Source organism: Myxine glutinosa, chromosome 8 (genome assembly GCF_964187855.1).
Source record: "Myxine glutinosa chromosome 8, kmMyxGlut1.1, whole genome shotgun sequence".
Classification (NCBI taxonomy): Eukaryota; Metazoa; Chordata; class Myxini; order Myxiniformes; family Myxinidae; genus Myxine; species Myxine glutinosa.
In genome coordinates this window covers 35,445,390-35,462,383 of record NC_136268.1, presented here as the reverse complement: position 1 = coordinate 35,462,383, position 16,994 = coordinate 35,445,390, and the positions used below count along the sequence as shown (strand labels likewise).

General features: G+C 41.3%; 1 protein-coding gene across 1 annotated transcript in view; it reads left to right on the top strand.

The window, feature by feature from the left end:
* Window positions 1–11,863, top strand: part of LOC137432418 (bone morphogenetic protein 7) — a 65,293-nt gene extending 53,430 nt beyond the window's left edge. The window contains exons 5-7 of the mRNA XM_068124331.2: window positions 1,441–1,517; window positions 9,724–9,834; window positions 10,835–11,863. Coding sequence (XP_067980432.2) covers window positions 1,441–1,517; window positions 9,724–9,834; window positions 10,835–10,984 — 338 coding nt within the window. The 3' untranslated portion in view covers window positions 10,985–11,863. The remainder of the gene's footprint in view (window positions 1–1,440; window positions 1,518–9,723; window positions 9,835–10,834) is intronic.
* Window positions 11,864–16,994: the final 5,131 nt, after the last annotated feature.

Genomic DNA, 16,994 nt, shown 5'->3' with positions numbered 1-16,994 from the left:
TTACAATGAGCCATGTCTTAATTTTTTCTATTCAGCACTTTCGGAGATATAGAGGTGCAAAATTTTTCGGTTTTCCCAAGATGGCGGCCGAACCACGATCTATGATGTCATAATTATCATGAAAACATTCGGCAGGTGGAGTTGGACTTGTGGTGAAAATTTCCTGTCAATCGGACCAACGGTTGCAGAGAAAATCATATTTATTCTGTGCGGACAAAGACAAACAAATAGACAAACAAACGGACTCAAATGCAATACCCTCTCCTCTGGCGAGGGTAATTCTGGGTTATAAGATTCGAAGAATAAAATATGAGCACAAGAAGCTTGTTTTTTATTTTATTTTTAGACTGCACAAAATAGTGTAATCAATTGAATATCAGAGGTTTTAGAGATCATTCTACAATTCCTTTTGAATCTGCACGTAGCAATTACACACAATTGCGAAACTTAAAATGTTTAACATGTCACTTGTAAAATTAAAAATCTGGGCTTTCTCATCAGTTTACCAAAACTGGTTGTAGTTGAGAAGGTCCAGATTCAAAATTGAAGGTACCACTAACTAGTATAACTACCCAGGAGACACCACACATGTCCCACTCGGTGTGGTCAAAATCTCAAGTCTAAGTATTTTGCTACTGGGCACCTGTCGGACTGTCTTCAGTTTTGAAAAGGGATCTTTTCAACGACAACCAGTTAATTGTTAGGGAACAGCAGGAGCAAAGGGAAACTCGAACAGCAGGGTGGAAGGAGAAAGTAGACAGACAGACAAACAAGGGATGCAGGTAACGATGACGGCTAAGGGAGAACACAAGGGGTGGACAAGAGGAATAAATAAATAAATAAACCACCTTCAGAGGCCATTTTTCCCCGCAGAGCGGGGGTTGGCCTTTTTTCGGGCACAGTGGTCCCCTTTTTGAAGCAATATTTTATGGCCGGATGCCCTTCCTGCAGCCAACCCTGTTAGTCACCTCTTGCGACACAGGGAATTAATTACCAGTGAACTGGTACTCTATTTGCCGACCTCAGAAGGATGACAGGCTGAGTCAACCCCCATGGTGTTAATTCAGCGATCAACCGGGATTCAAACCCAGGATCCTAGGTATCCCAAGCCAGCACCCTAACCGCTAAGCCAACACCAGGCTATAAACTACAAAGGAAGGAAGATTTAAAAAAAAAAAAATTGAAAAAGTATGAGAAGTGATCAGAACGTTTGTAAATCAAAATGTTCTAATACAGATGTGTTCTCGGTACTTTGTTCTCAGTGCAGCTTTTCTGCTCAATAATCATTCCAATAACGTTTATCTCTCAAATATTTAACTGATTTAATGGAGACAGAAGTTTTCACTCTGTTTCCTTGTATTTCCCAATGAATGAAAGTTTCAATCAAAACTTCAATGGCTACTGTGTCTCTACCTTTTCTATCCATGTTGGCTCACTCAGGTTACAACAGCAGTGAGATGAAGCAGGCATGCAAGATCCGTCAGATGTACGTGAGCTTTCAGAATTTGAGTTGGCAGGTTGGTACACTCGCAACGCACTCATTCGAATGCTCCCATGGACCTCTCATAAAATCACTAACTCTTCATAACATTATTGTCACAACTGTCCGATTTCAAAACCGTCATTAAGCTGGCTATCCCTTATTCACACACACTCGAGTAATAGCAGATTATCTGCAACACAAGTAACCACCGAGCTGGGGGGAACGAAGGATATTCTAATAACTATAAAAGGCTCCTCCCTAAAGGAACGGGTGTTTCTAATAACTACAATAGGCTCCTCCCTAAAGGAACAGGTGTTTATAGTAACTATAATAGGCTCCTCCCTAAAGGAACAGGTGTTTATAGTAACTATAATAGGCTCCTCCCTAAAGGAACGGGTGTTTCTAATAACTACAATAGGCTCCTCCCTAAAGGAACAGGTGTTTATAGTAACTATAATAGGCTCCTCCCTAAAGGAACAGGTGTTTATAGTAACTATAATAGGCTCCTCCCTAAAGGAACAGGTGTTTATAGTAACTATAATAGGCTCCTCCCTAAAGGAACAGGAGTTTATAGTAACTATAATAGGCTCCTCCCTAAAGGAACAGGAGTTTATAGTAACTATAATAGATTCATCCCTAAAGGAACAGGTGTTTATAGTAACTATTATAGGCTCCTCCCTAAAGGAACGGGTGTTTCTGGTAACTATAATAGGCTCCTCCCTAAAGGAACGGGTGTTTCTGGTAACTATTATAGGCTCCTCCTTAAAGGAACAGGTGTTTATAATAACTATAATAGATTCATCCCTAAAGGAATGGGTGTTTCTAGTAACTATAATAAATGAAAGAGTACGTGTAAATATCTTCAATACCATGATAAATTGCTGTTTGAAATCCTGATTTGAGAAAGATTGGGATTGATTCGGGTGGACTTCGAATTTTGTATCCCATTATCCATTATAGTTGAAGGTATGACCAATATTTGTCTCTCTCATTATATACAGTGCATTCAGAAAGTATTCAGACCCCTTCACTTTTTCACATTTTGTTATGTTGCAGCCTTATGTTGAAATCGTTTAAATTCATTTTTCCCACATCAATCTACACTCAATACCCCATGATGGCAAAGAGAAAACAGGAATTTAGAAAGTTTTGCAAATTTATTACAAAGAAAAAACTTAAATATCACATTGACATAAGTATTCAGATCCCTTGCCATGACACTTGAAATTTAGCTCAGGTGCTTTCCATTTCTCTTGATCATCTTTGAGATGTTTCCACACCTTGACGGGAGTCCACCTGTGGTAAATTCAATTGATTGGACATGATTTGGAAAGGCACACACCTGTCTATATAAGGTCTCACAGCTGACAATGCGTATCAGAACAAAAACCAAGCCATGAGGTCGAAGGAACTGCCTGTGGAGCTCAGAGACAGGATTGTGTCGATGTACAGATTTGGGGAAGCCTACAAAAAAATCTCTGCTGCATTGAAGGTTCCCAAGAGCACAGTGGCCTCCATAATTCTTAAATGGAAGAAGTTTGGAACAACCAGGACTCTTCCTAGAGCTGGTCGCCCAGCCAAACTGAGCAATCGGGGGAGAAGGGCCTTGGTAACAGAGGTGACCAAGAACCCGATGGTCACTCTGGCTGAGCTCCAGAGATCCTGTGTGGAGATGGGAGAAACTTCCAGAAGGACAACCATCACTGCAACATTCCACCGATCTGGGCTTTATGACAGAGTGGCCAGACGGAAGCCTCTCCTCAGTGAAAGACACATGAAAGCCCGCTTGGAGTTTGCAAAACAGCACCTAAAGGACTCTCAGACTGAGAGAAACAAGATTCTGTGGTCTGATGAAACCAAGATTGAACTGCTTGGCTTCCGTCTGGCCACTCTGACATAAAGCCCAGATCGGTGGAGTGTTGCAGTGATGGTTGTCCTTCTGGAAGTTTCTCCCATCTCCACACAGGATCTCTGGAGCTCAGCCAGAGTGACCATCGGGTTCTTGGTCACCTCTGTTACCAAGGCCCTTCTCCCCCGATTGCTGTTTGGCCGGGCGACCAGCTCTAGGAAGAGTCCTGGTTGTTCCAAACTTCTTCCATTTAAGAATTATGGAGGCCACTGGGCTCTTGGGAACCTTCAATGCAGCAAAGATTTTTTTGTAGGCTTCCCCAGATCTGTCTCGACACAATCCTGTCTCTGAGCTCCACAGGCAGTTCCTTCGACCTCATGGCTTGGTTTTTGCTCTGACATGCATTGTCAGCTGTGAGACTTTATATAGACAGGTGTGTGCCTTTCCAAATCATGTCCAATCAATTGAATTTACCACAGGTGGACTCCAATCAAGGTGTAGAAACATCTCAAAGAAGATCAAGAGAAATGGGAGGCACCTGAGCTAAATTTCAAGGGTCATAGCAGAGGGTATGAATACTTATGTGAATGTGATATTTAAGTTTTTCTTTTTAATAAAATTGCAAAACTTTCTAAAATCCTGTTTTCTCTTTGTCATTATGGGGTATTGAGTGCAGATTGATGAGGGAAAAAATGAATTTAAACGATTTCAACATAAGGCTGCAACATAACAAAATGTGAAAAAAGTGAAGGGGTCTGAATACTTTCTGAATGCACTGTAAGTGTATGCAAGTAAGAAAGGAAGTTTACAGACAATTTAAAAAGATGTGGGGATAGCTTACATTGCCAGAAAGTAAGAAAATCAGGTATGAATTATTGCAATGACGTGATTAAATCCACCATTATCCACCATGTTTATGGTATTTTGTGAACCGTATATGTTTTTTATTACGCCGAGGCATATATTGTTTATCGAACAAAAATTTGGCCAAGGCCGAGCAAAGCGTGGTCAAAATCGTTTATTCCTGATACGTGAAACACCGTACAACCCATACGCACAGAAAACTCACTTTTTGGAACAACAGCTGCATTTTACATCCAACCATCATGTAACTTTGGTATAATAAATCCCCATGGGTAGGCACTCCTTTGAAAGTTTCGTCTTGATCGCTCAAGCGATTGCAGAGAAAACAAATGTAAAAGCGAAGAAAGCTGAAGAAGTGAGGGTGGAAGAAAAAACAGTGAGGGACATGGTCAAGGTCCACAACATGGTCAAGGATGGTTGCGGATACCTATTACTAATTGTAATAATAATTATTGGTATATGCTAGATTATTGTATCTTGTTTGTAGAACTTTTTGAACACGCCACATACCATATACATGAAACTGAGATCAACCATATGGAGTTTTAACTCTAGTCCGAGCAACATATTTTACGGCCTAATCTTACCAACCGGAGTCTTTTCAGAACACAACCAAAAACCATTCGTTTTCACTAAATCTGCCAAAGTTTCGCATGAATGGCTGAACATGGTGTTTTATTGATAAAATCAACAAACATAAAAAGAAAAAAAAAATCGAAAATGACATTTTATGACCCCACCACAGAAGCACTAAATTTATCCATGTGCTGAAGTTTCACATCAATGAGGAAACATATCTTGATTGGATGATGTTTTAGTGATAAAGTAAACAAGCATAAGCATAAAAAAAAATTTTTGGAAGACTACCTGCATACAAATACCTTGTGAAGTAATCATATATGCAAAAAAATGAACTAAAACAACTGGGGTCTTTTGGGACCCCAGAAAGGATTTGCTTGTAGCTCTGTGCCGCAAGGTGGGATCTTAAAACATCATGTACATTTATTAATAGTACATGTAGGTGAACAACCTAGGAAAACATGAAATACATTCATATTAAACCAATATAGAAATGACATCAAAATTTAGGCCTCGGGTCCAAAAAGACCACTGTTGGTATGATTAGGGTTAAATACCAAAGTACGTGCTTCAAAACACATGTTTTACTCTGTTCAATGTTCTTCATGTCACATCCTTGTCCTTTAGTGAGATTAATCTGTCGCATTCTTCCCCATCGTCCCTGATGTAAGAATGGATGCGGGTTACACTGTTGTACAATTCCCATCTTTTAATTATACACCGCATGCTTTTATTACCTTCAGCAGGTTTAATATCGACCACGTGACCGATGACACGGATAAAATGCAAACTTTTCAGCATTAATCTTTCCATAAACGACTTGCTTTGCCAATTACCCAGCGATTCCGAACGAGCTCTTGCAGCTTTTGCGCACTCACTTGCAAACATCCCTTCGCTTGTTTTGCTCCACTTGACGTTGTTGGTCCTTAAAGGAGGAACGACTTTTTAGATTTGTTTCCAAGTCTGGGGCTGCACGAGTACAAGCTGTGGTGGAGTGCAGGAATGCTAATGGCCCATTAGAGACAATTCCATGGAGGGGCGTTGTTCAAACCTCTTTCCACAGGCTTGCTTTTCTGGCACCCCATCTATGAAGATTGCATTAGCTTCATAAACTTGTTTTTACTAACATACTTTAAAATGTCATGGGCAGCCTGTGTGACTGATTGATATGGACTATGAATGTAATCATTTAATTCATTCATTTACTTTCGAAATGGATGTGACGTGACCATTATTACTATGCGCAAGCTTTCGTTTCCTTTTTCCCCAACTACTTCCCTGACCTTGTCTTGGCCAGGAACAGCTGTTTTACTGTCTTGTTACTCTGCAAGTAGGATGGGAAGTTTCCACCTTAAGCCCCAAAGTTCAAACTGATCTCCAATTTGAAGCACAACATCTGATGGCTGATGCAACTACTGAGCTGTTTCGAAACAGATCTTACCTAGAAAGGTAGAGCGCATACCTCCGCAAGGCCGAGCAAGTTAAGTTTTGTATCCCACTGATAGGCCGGATCTGGACTCGGACCGGAACCAAAATCTTTCAATCTTTCAATCTTTCAATTTATGTCTTTCAATCCTGACAAATCTCACACTCTTACGATGTCTCTCCGAAAAGACCGACTGGACAACCCTCCCATCCACTTTCTGAATAATCCTCTCCAAGAAGTTCTGTCACTCAAGCTTTTGGGTCTCACTATCTGCCATGATCTTTCCTGGGAAAACCACATTTCAAATCTGGCCTCCAAAGCCAGTCGCAGACTGGGCATCCTCCGTTGTACGAAGTCCTTCCTTGGCACACCTGAGCTCCTCACCACATATAAGGCTTTCATCCGCAGCTCAATGGAATACTGCTCTCCCCTCTGGGCTGGTGCTCCTGCCTCACACCTAGCTCGTCTTCACGCTGTTGAAACCAAAGCGTTCAGAATCATTGGAATCTCCCGCGATGACGCTAACTCCGAGGGCCTCTCACTCACTCACCGCAGGCAGGGTGGTGGTCTTTCTGTCTTCTACCGACTCCTCTCTGGCCTTGCCCCCCCAGCTCTCTCTGGGCTCTGTGCCGCAAATATTCCTACAGGTCGCACAAGATCTGCCTGCAACCCTCTTATGGTTAAACTGCCAAAATCAAGACTCTCTGCTCACCTTCACTCCTTCATTCCTCTTTTCTCCCGCCTCTGGAACAAACTCCCTCACTCTCTTCAATCCCACTCCACCCTCCAGGTCTTTAAAACAGCTGTTCACCACCATCTCTTATCTTCCCCCATCCAAAACCTTGATCTTTTCTATCCCCGCTAATTTCACCCCAATTCCACTTTTTTGAAATACCAACTTCTGTCCTGGAAGTCCTTGGTGTCCTTGTGTTTTATACTTCTCCCAACCCCCCCCCCCCCAAGCCCCCCTCCACTTCCTTCCCACGCCTCCTCCCCCCCGAAGCCCTCTCCCTCCCACAGATCTCCCGATGTCACTGCTCTCAAATGTTGTACTTGTGTGCTTCCCCCTCTCTCCCCATCTTGTCTCCCGCTCCCTTTATCATATGTTTTATGTGTCAGTTTTTTTTTTTTGTGATCAATGTTAGCTCTTACACGAGCCTCGATCTTGTATACAAAAAAAAAAGAAAAAGAGAATAGCATGCTCCATGATAAATGAGGATACGGATTGAGGATTTAAGAGGATTAAATGAGGTTTCAAGCAGTTTCGTTAAGTTAAGTTTCGTTAAGTTAAGTTTCGTTAAGTTAAGTTAAGTTTAAATGAGGATAACACTGCACATATTGGCAGTCTTCTTCATATCACAAATCAAACCCAGTCACAATGAGAGAATGATCATTTAGAAAGGGAAGAAAAGGAGTGAAAAGGACGGATGATAGAAGGAATAATCGAGGTTAGGATAGTGTGTGTGGGAGCAGTGGGGAAAAAAATAGATATAAATCTTCGAGAAAGGGAAAGGGAATTTATGGGGTACTGGGTTAGAAGGATGGGGAGTTGGGTGTGGGGGACAATTTCCACCATATGAGTGTGGGTGGGAGGGGTGTGGGTGTAGAATTTCCACCATATTGGTGTGGGTGGGAGGGATGTGGGGTAGAATTTCCACCATGTGGGTGGGAGGGATGTGGGGTAGAATTTCCACCATGTGAGTGTGGGTGGGTGGGATGTGGGGTGGAATTTCCACCATATGAGTGTGGGTGGGAGGGATGTGGGGTAGAATTTCCACCATATGAGTGTGGGTGGGTGGGATGTGGGGTGGAATTTCCACCATATGAGTGTGAGTGGGAGGGGTGTGGGGTGGAATTTCCACCATATGGGTGGGAGGGATGTGGGGTAGAATTTCCACCATATGAGTGTGGGTGGGTGGGATGTGGGGTGGAATTTCCACCATATGAGTGTGAGTGGGAGGGGTGTGGGGTGGAATTTCCACCATATGGGTGGGAGGGGTGTGGGGTGGAATTTCCACCATATGAGTGTGGGTGGGAGGGATGTGGGGTAGAATTTCCACCATATGAGTGTGGGTGGGTGGGATGTGGGGTGGAATTTCCACCATATGAGTGTGGGTGGGAGGGATGTGGGGTAGAATTTCCACCATGTGGGTGGGAGGGATGTGGGGTAGAATTTCCACCATGTGAGTGTGGGTGGGTGGGATGTGGGGTGGAATTTCCACCATATGAGTGTGGGTGGGAGGGATGTGGGGTAGAATTTCCACCATATGAGTGTGGGTGGGTGGGATGTGGGGTGGAATTTCCACCATATGAGTGTGAGTGGGAGGGGTGTGGGGTGGAATTTCCACCATATGGGTGTGGGTGGGAGGGATGTGGGGTAGAATTTCCACCATATGAGTGTGGGTGGGAGGGATGTGGGGTGGAATTTCCACCATATGAGTGTGAGTGGGAGGGGTGTGGGGTGGAATTTCCACCATATGGGTGTGGGTGGGAGGGATGTGGGGTAGAATTTCCACCATATGAGTGTGGGTGGGTGGGATGTGGGGTGGAATTTCCACCATATGAGTGTGAGTGGGAGGGGTGTGGGGTGGAATTTCCACCATATGAGTGTGAGTGGGAGGGGTGTGGGGTGGAATTTCCACCATATGGGTGTGGGTGGGAGGGATGTGGGGTAGAATTTCCACCATATGAGTGTGGGTGGGTGGGATGTGGGGTGGAATTTCCACCATATGAGTGTGAGTGGGAGGGGTGTGGGGTGGAATTTCCACCATATGAGTGTGAGTGGGAGGGGTGTGGGGTGGAATTTCCACCATATGGGTGTGGGTGGGAGGGATGTGGGGTGGAATTTCCACCATATGAGTGTGAGTGGGATGGGTGTGGGGTGGAATTTCCACCATATGGGTGTGGGTGGGAGGGATGTGGGGTGGAATTTCCACCATATGAGTGTGGGTGGGAGGGATGTGGGGTGGAATTTCCACCATATGGGTGTGGGTGGGAGGGATGTGGGGTGGAATTTCCACCATATGAGTGTGAGTGGGAGGGGTGTGGGGTGGAATTTCCACCATATGGGTGTGGGTGGGAGGGATGTGGGGTGGAATTTCCACCATATGAGTGTGGGTGGGAGGGATGTGGGGTGGAATTTCCACTACATGGGTGTGGGTGGGAGGGATGTGGGGTGGAATTTCCACCATATGAGTGTGGGTGGGAGGCAGATAATTAATTTCCACCATATTTGCGTACATTATAAATAGACGGTTCTACATTTTCAGTCTTATCATATCAATCATGCACAGATTCAAACTTGTGACACCTCCTTGTGAAGTTCTGACATATAATGATGATGTCAAAACCTCACCATGCGTACTCAGACTTTTCTTGCCGAAATTCGAAATAAACACAAGATTAAAATGTCGCAGTATTGCTACGTTATGTTTACTTGGTCCTCTCTTGCTGAAAGGCCCATTCCGATGCGTGTGAACCACAGTGTTGTCGATGATCCTGCTTTTTCCACACACCCCATAGGACTGGATCATAGCTCCTGAGGGCTACTCAGCCTACTATTGCGATGGAGAGTGTACATTTCCACTTGGTGCCCACATGAATGCGACGAACCATGCCATTGTGCAGACACTGGTTAGTCTTGCTGCTGTTTCTCGAGTTCTGATTGTGCATCTGCAGTGAGGTTTCTCTGAAAGCCTTGAATGTTAAAACGCTTTCCAGTTGCATCACCAAATGGATGATGCTACGGGAGTTTCATTTTTCTATTACCTGTTTGGGTTTCAAGCATTCGACTGTGCAGGTGTTGTACTTTCTGATACTTCGTGGCACAAGGTTGTGAGATACCATTTAATGATTCAGGTATGCTCCAACAATAACCAAGAACACCATACAACACCTGTGCACATTATATTGGTAGATATAAGGATGTGGGGTCAAAATTGATCATTAGGGGATCTTACATTTTCGTACAGTGAATATTTTAATATAATTAAATGGTTTTTTTTAGTTTTATACTGACCACTGATCTGTTATGTCATTTATGTTATGTTATGAGGGGAAATTGATTTACATGGTGTCCTTTTATTCATAAAGATGCATGTTTTAAAAGCCTATCTTTCCAGAATTAAGAAGAAGAAGAAGAAAAAGTGGGATGTGAAGCTTAATTTATCAGTTCCAACAGTACCATTTTTTATATTCTACGACAGTAGGAATGCTCTATAATAAAGCATGATGGATACGGAAGGAGCACACACAAATAAGTATAGTAATACTTCTTGAAGCAATAAAATAAATATATAATATTACACAGAAGGAGCACACAAACAACAACAAAAACCACAGCCACGATGACAACAGCAACAAATATTTATTGAAAACATTTTTTTTTCCTGTTTCCCTTGCTTTTCTATTCTAATTGACATTCCCAGATGGATGTGCAATATGCTTGTAAAGTAGATCTTGCTGTCTTTTGATTAAACCTGTCAGCAAAACGACAGGTAGGCACGGCCAGGTAATAAAGAAACTGTGCATTGTTTAAAAGCAACTTGCATCAACACGAGTGCACATCACTCGCTAAAAATGCCATTTCTGAAGGTGCGTGAAGCGTATTGTTCCCCTATCCCTGTGTTTCCAGGTACATATGAGGAAGCCTAACAAAGTTCCGAAGCCCTGCTGTGCTCCAACAAAACTGAATGCCATTTCCATCCTCTACTTTGACAACAACTCCAACGTAATCCTGAAGAAATACCGCAACATGGTCGTCCGTTCCTGTGGATGCCATTAGTCACCCTTCGCGACCATCGCCTAAGTCCACTTCTTCTGACTCTCTAACTCTTCATTACCCTCTTTTCACTTCAACCCTCCCACCTAACCTCTCCTGCCAACTCGCTCCTTCCTGATCCTTTTATTAATACTTTCTCAGTGAAACTTTAAAAAAAAAAATCTTTTGACTGTTTCCTTTCCCTTTTTGATGCTTAAACTCCCACTCTGCTCTGCTTTACACGTTTAAGTCCACCGCCACCTAGACAAGGCTTATTTGTTTATGTGAAGGAACCAGGCTCCGGATAAGCAAGAAAACCTGAACTATAATCGCTTTTCCATCTGTCCAGCAACATTACGCCTGAGCTGCCAATATGGCGACTTGCTTCGATGACCACGTGACAAGTGTCTCGTTTATTTATATATGCCTACTTTCTCAGCAGCCTCTTCTTATCACGGTCGTGGCCAGGAAGCGAGGAACAAGATAATGCTTGTTGGACCGTAAACTGAGAGATTTTTCTCCACAGCTGTGGTTCTCGATCATCTTGGAGTAATGTTTGCTTCGGAATTCATTGTAGAAAAAAAAATGTATAAATGAAGGATGGTACTTTCTTATCTTTACTATTGTGAGGTGACATTCTAGGTTTTGTTTATATTATTCAGGATCAATCTCTGACTTGAGAACATTTTGTAAATCCTCTTGATCAACTTATTATGCCCCAGATATTCCAAACAGTTGTATTTTTAGATCTAATATAAAAACAAATATGCTGCTATGGTCATATAATAGACCTCGTGGTTGCTAAGCAACCAAAAGTATTTGCCATAGTTTTCAACTACTTACATTTGTGTATCTTTCTTTTCTATATCTTGCACGAAGTATTTATAAATTATTTCACTTTTTCCTGTCTTGTTTTGTGTGAGTCGTCACATAGGCATGCAGTGTAAAAGATCAATCTTGAGCAATTCAGCAATGCCTATGAAACTCGTGCAAGAGTCGAACGAAAACTGTCTCGAAGTTTCAAAAGGGCAAAGGTCAACACATCAATAAACAAAGACCCGCCTGAATGATAACAACGGAAAAGGGGGTTGGTCTTGATGTCCGATGCATAACCAGACGACTGTATTGGTTTTGTAAACCGTGCGCTGGATGGTTTCGTTCAAGCGGTGATCAACCATACTTTATCACTTGGTACAGCGATACATTACCACGCGCGACAAGTTTCCACACACAATACGATTCCACACACAATAAGATTCCACACACAATACGTTTCAACACAAAATACATTTCTACACACTATGTTTCTATGCACAATATGTTTCTATGCACAATATGTTTCTATGCACAATATGTTTCTACGCACAATACATTTCCACACACAATACATTTCCATGCACAATGCGTTTCTACACACAATATGTTTCTACACGCAATATGTTTCTACGCGCAATACGTTTCGACACAAAATATGTTTCCATGCACAATATGTTTCTACGCACAATACGTTTCTATGCACAATACGTTTCTACGCACAATACGTTTCTATGCACAATACGTTTCAACGCACAATACGTTTCTATGCACAATACGTTTCTATGCACAATACGTTTCTATGCACAATACGTTTCTACGCACAATACGTTTCTACGCACAATACGTTTCTACGCACAATATGTTTCGACACACAATACATTTCTATGCACAATACGTTTCTACGCACAATACGTTTCTACACACAATCCGTTTATATGCACAATACGTTTCAACGCACAATACGTTTATATGCACAATACGTTTCTACGCACAATACGTTTCCATGCACAATGCGTTTCTACACACTATGTTTCTACACACAATACATTTCTACACACAATACGTTTCCATGCACAATGCGTTTCTACACACAATACGTTTCTACACACAATACGTTTCTACACACAATACATTTCTACACACAATACGTTTCCATGCACAATGCGTTTCTACACACAATATGTTTCTACACACAATGCGTTTCTATGCACAATACGTTTCTACACACAATACGTTTCTAGGCACAATACGTTTCTATGCACAATACGTTTCCATGCACAATGCGTTTCTACACACACAATGTTTCTACGCACAATATGTTTCTACACACAATGTTTCTACCCACAATACGTTTCTACACACGATGTTTCTACACGCAATACGTTTCTACACGCAATACGTTTCTACACACAATATGTTTCTACGCACAATACATTTCAACCCACAATACATTTCTACACACAATACGTTTCTACGCACAATACGTTTCTACGCACAATACGTTTCTACGCACAATACGTTTCTACGCACAATACGTTTCTACGCACAATACGTTTCTACGCACAATACGTTTCTATGCACAATACGTTTCCATGCACAATGCGTTTCTACACACAATATGTTTCTACACACAATACGTTTCAACGCACAATATGTTTCGACACACAATACGTTTCTATGCACAATACGTTTCTACACACAATACGTTTCTAAGCACAATACGTTTGTACGGACAATACGTTTCAACGCACAATACGTTTCTACGCACAATACATTTCTATGCACAATACGTTTCTAGGCACAATACGTTTCTACACACAATACGTTTCTACGCACAATACGTTTCTACGCACAATACGTTTCTACGCACAATACGTTTCCATGCACAATGCGTTTCTACACACAATGTTTCTACACACAATACATTTCTACGCACAATATGTTTCTACACACAATACGTTTCTACCCACAATACGTTTCTACACACGATGTTTCTACAGACAATACGTTTCTACACGCAATACGTTTCTACACACAATATGTTTCTACGCACAATACATTTCAACCCACAATACGTTTCTACACACAATACGTTTCTTCACACAATACCTTACTACACACAATACGTTTCAACGCACAATACGTTTCTACGCACAATACGTTTCTACGCACAATACCTTTCTATGCACAATACGTTTCTATGCACAATACGTTTCTATGCACAATATGTTTCTACGCACAATACGTTTCTACGCACAATACGTTTCTACACACAATACCTTTCTATGCACAATATGTTATTCACCCAATATGTTTCTGCACACAATACGTTTCTACCCACAATACATTTCTACACACAATATGTTTCGACACACTACGTTTCCACACACAATACGTTTCTACGCGCAATACGTTTCTACACACAATACGTTTCTCGGCACAATATGTTTCCACACACAATACGTTTCTCGGCACAATACGTTTCAAGGCAAAATACGTTTCTACACACAATACGTTTCTAGACACAATACGTTTCTAGGCACAATATGTTTCTGCACACAATACGTTTCTAGGCACAATATGTTTCTACACACAATACGTTTCTAGGCACAATATGTTTCTACACACAATACGGTTCTAGGCACAATACGTTTCTAGGCACAATACGTTTCTACACACAATACGTTTCTAGGCACAATACGTTTCTAGGCACAATACGTTTCGAGGCACAATACTTTTCTAGGCACAATACTTTTCTAGGCACAATACGTTTCGAGGCACAATACGTTCCTAGGCACAATACGTTTCTAGGCACAATACATTTCTACACAATACGTTTCTTGGCACAATACGTTTCTACACACAATACGTTTCTAGGCACAATACGTTTCTAGGCACAATACGTTTCGAGGCACAATACTTTTCTCGGCACAATACTTTTCTAGGCACAATACGTTTCTAGGCACAATACGTTTCTAGGCACAATACGTTTCTAGGCACAATACGTTTCTACACACAATACGTTTCTAGGCACAATATGTTTCTGCACACAATACGTTTCTACACACAATACGTTTCTACACACAATACGTTTCTAGGCACAATACGTTTCTAGGCACAATACGTTTCTACACACAATACGTTTCTAGGCGCAATACGTTTCCAAACACAATACGTTTCTAGGCGCAATACGTTTCTAAACACAATACGTTTCTAGGCACAATACGTTTCTAAACACAATACCTTTCTAGGCACAATACGTTTCTAGGCACAATACGTTTCTAGGCACAATGCGTTTCTGCACACAATACGTTTCTGCACACAATACGTTTCTAGGCACAATGCGTTTCTAGGCACAATACGTTTCTGCACACAATACGTTTCTGCACACAATACGTTACAAGGCACAATGCGTTTCTAGGCACAATACGTTTCAAGGCACAATACGTTTCTGCACACAATACGTTTCTGCACACAATACGTTTCAAGGCACAATGCGTTTCTAGGCACAATACGTTTCTCGGCACAATACGTTTCCACACGCAATACGTTTCTAAACACAATACGTTTCTCCTCACAATACGTTTCTAGGCACAATACGTTTCTAGGCACAGTACGTTTCTAGGCACAATACGTTTCTAGGCACAATACGTTTCAAGGCACAATACGTTTCTAGGCACAATACGTTTCTTGGCACAATACGTTTCTACACACAATCGGTTTCTACGCACAATACGTTTCTACGCACAATACGTTTCTACACACAATACGTTTCTAGGCACAATACGTTTCTAGGCACAATACGTTTCGAGGCACAATACGTTTCTACACACAATCGGTTTCTACGCACAATACGTTTCTACGCACAATACGTTTCTACACACAATACGTTTCTACACACAATACGTTTTCGTCAGGTTCACGATGTTTTTTCATTCAAAATCATGGTAGATTAGCAAACCTATACATTTTTGGAAACGTTATTACATGGAAAATCTGAAAATCAATGTTTACATTTGCCAATTCCGACCAATTCGATTCGACCAATTCGACCATTCGACCGTTCGACCAATCGCTTCGATCGACCATTCGACCAATCGCTTCGATCGACCATTCGACAATTCGATCGATTCGATTCGATTCATCGAATTCGATTCGTTCGACCAATTCGATTTGCCAATCAATTTGACCGACCTTTGCTTGTGTGGAACGGACTGTGAAAACGATGCGGACTATATTGTCGGATACGACACACAGGACAGTGATGACGAACTCTAAATGGCATATTCTGTAATCGTGTATGTTTGATGCCATTGACTGCCTGTGTAGATGTGAAGTTATACTGACTGCATGTGTATATATGATTTTGCTGACTGCCTGTGTATGTTTGGTGATATGAATTATTGTGACACATTTTGATGTTATTAACTGCCTGTACAAAATGATAACATGTATTTGATTATGCAACTTATCGCGAATATAAAGACAGTATTTTGCAATTCAAAACCTTTGATTCGTGTCACCATTCTACATAGCACTAATTTTATACTTTCATTGGATTCCTTGTCCCTGAAAATATAGGTTTAGTGTATTTTAAAAAGTTTTTAGGGTAATTAGAGGCAGAAATAGAACAAAATATGTATTTTACAGTGGCCATTTTGAAAATCCAAAATGGCCGCCATACAGGTATCTCTCCAAATGTAAACATTGATTTTTAGTTTCCTTATGCTATAACCTTTCCAAAAATGTATAGGTTTGCTAATCTACCATGATTTTGAACGAAATATAATTTATTGACATAGTGAACCTACCAATTTCTAAACACAATACGTTTCTACACACAATACGTTTCTACACACAATACGTTTCTACACACAATACGTTTCTACACACAATACGTTTCTACACACAATACATTTCTACACACAATACATTTCTACACACAATACGTTTCTACACACAATACGTTTCTACACACAATACGTTTCTACACACAATACATTTCTACACACAATACGTTTCTACACACAATACGTTTCTACACACAATACGTTTCTACACACAATACATTTCTACACACAATACATTTCTACACACAATACGTTTCTACACACAATACGTTTCTACACACAATACATTTCTACACACAATACGTTTCTACACACAATACATTTCTACACACAATACGTTTCTACACACAATACGTTTCTACACACAA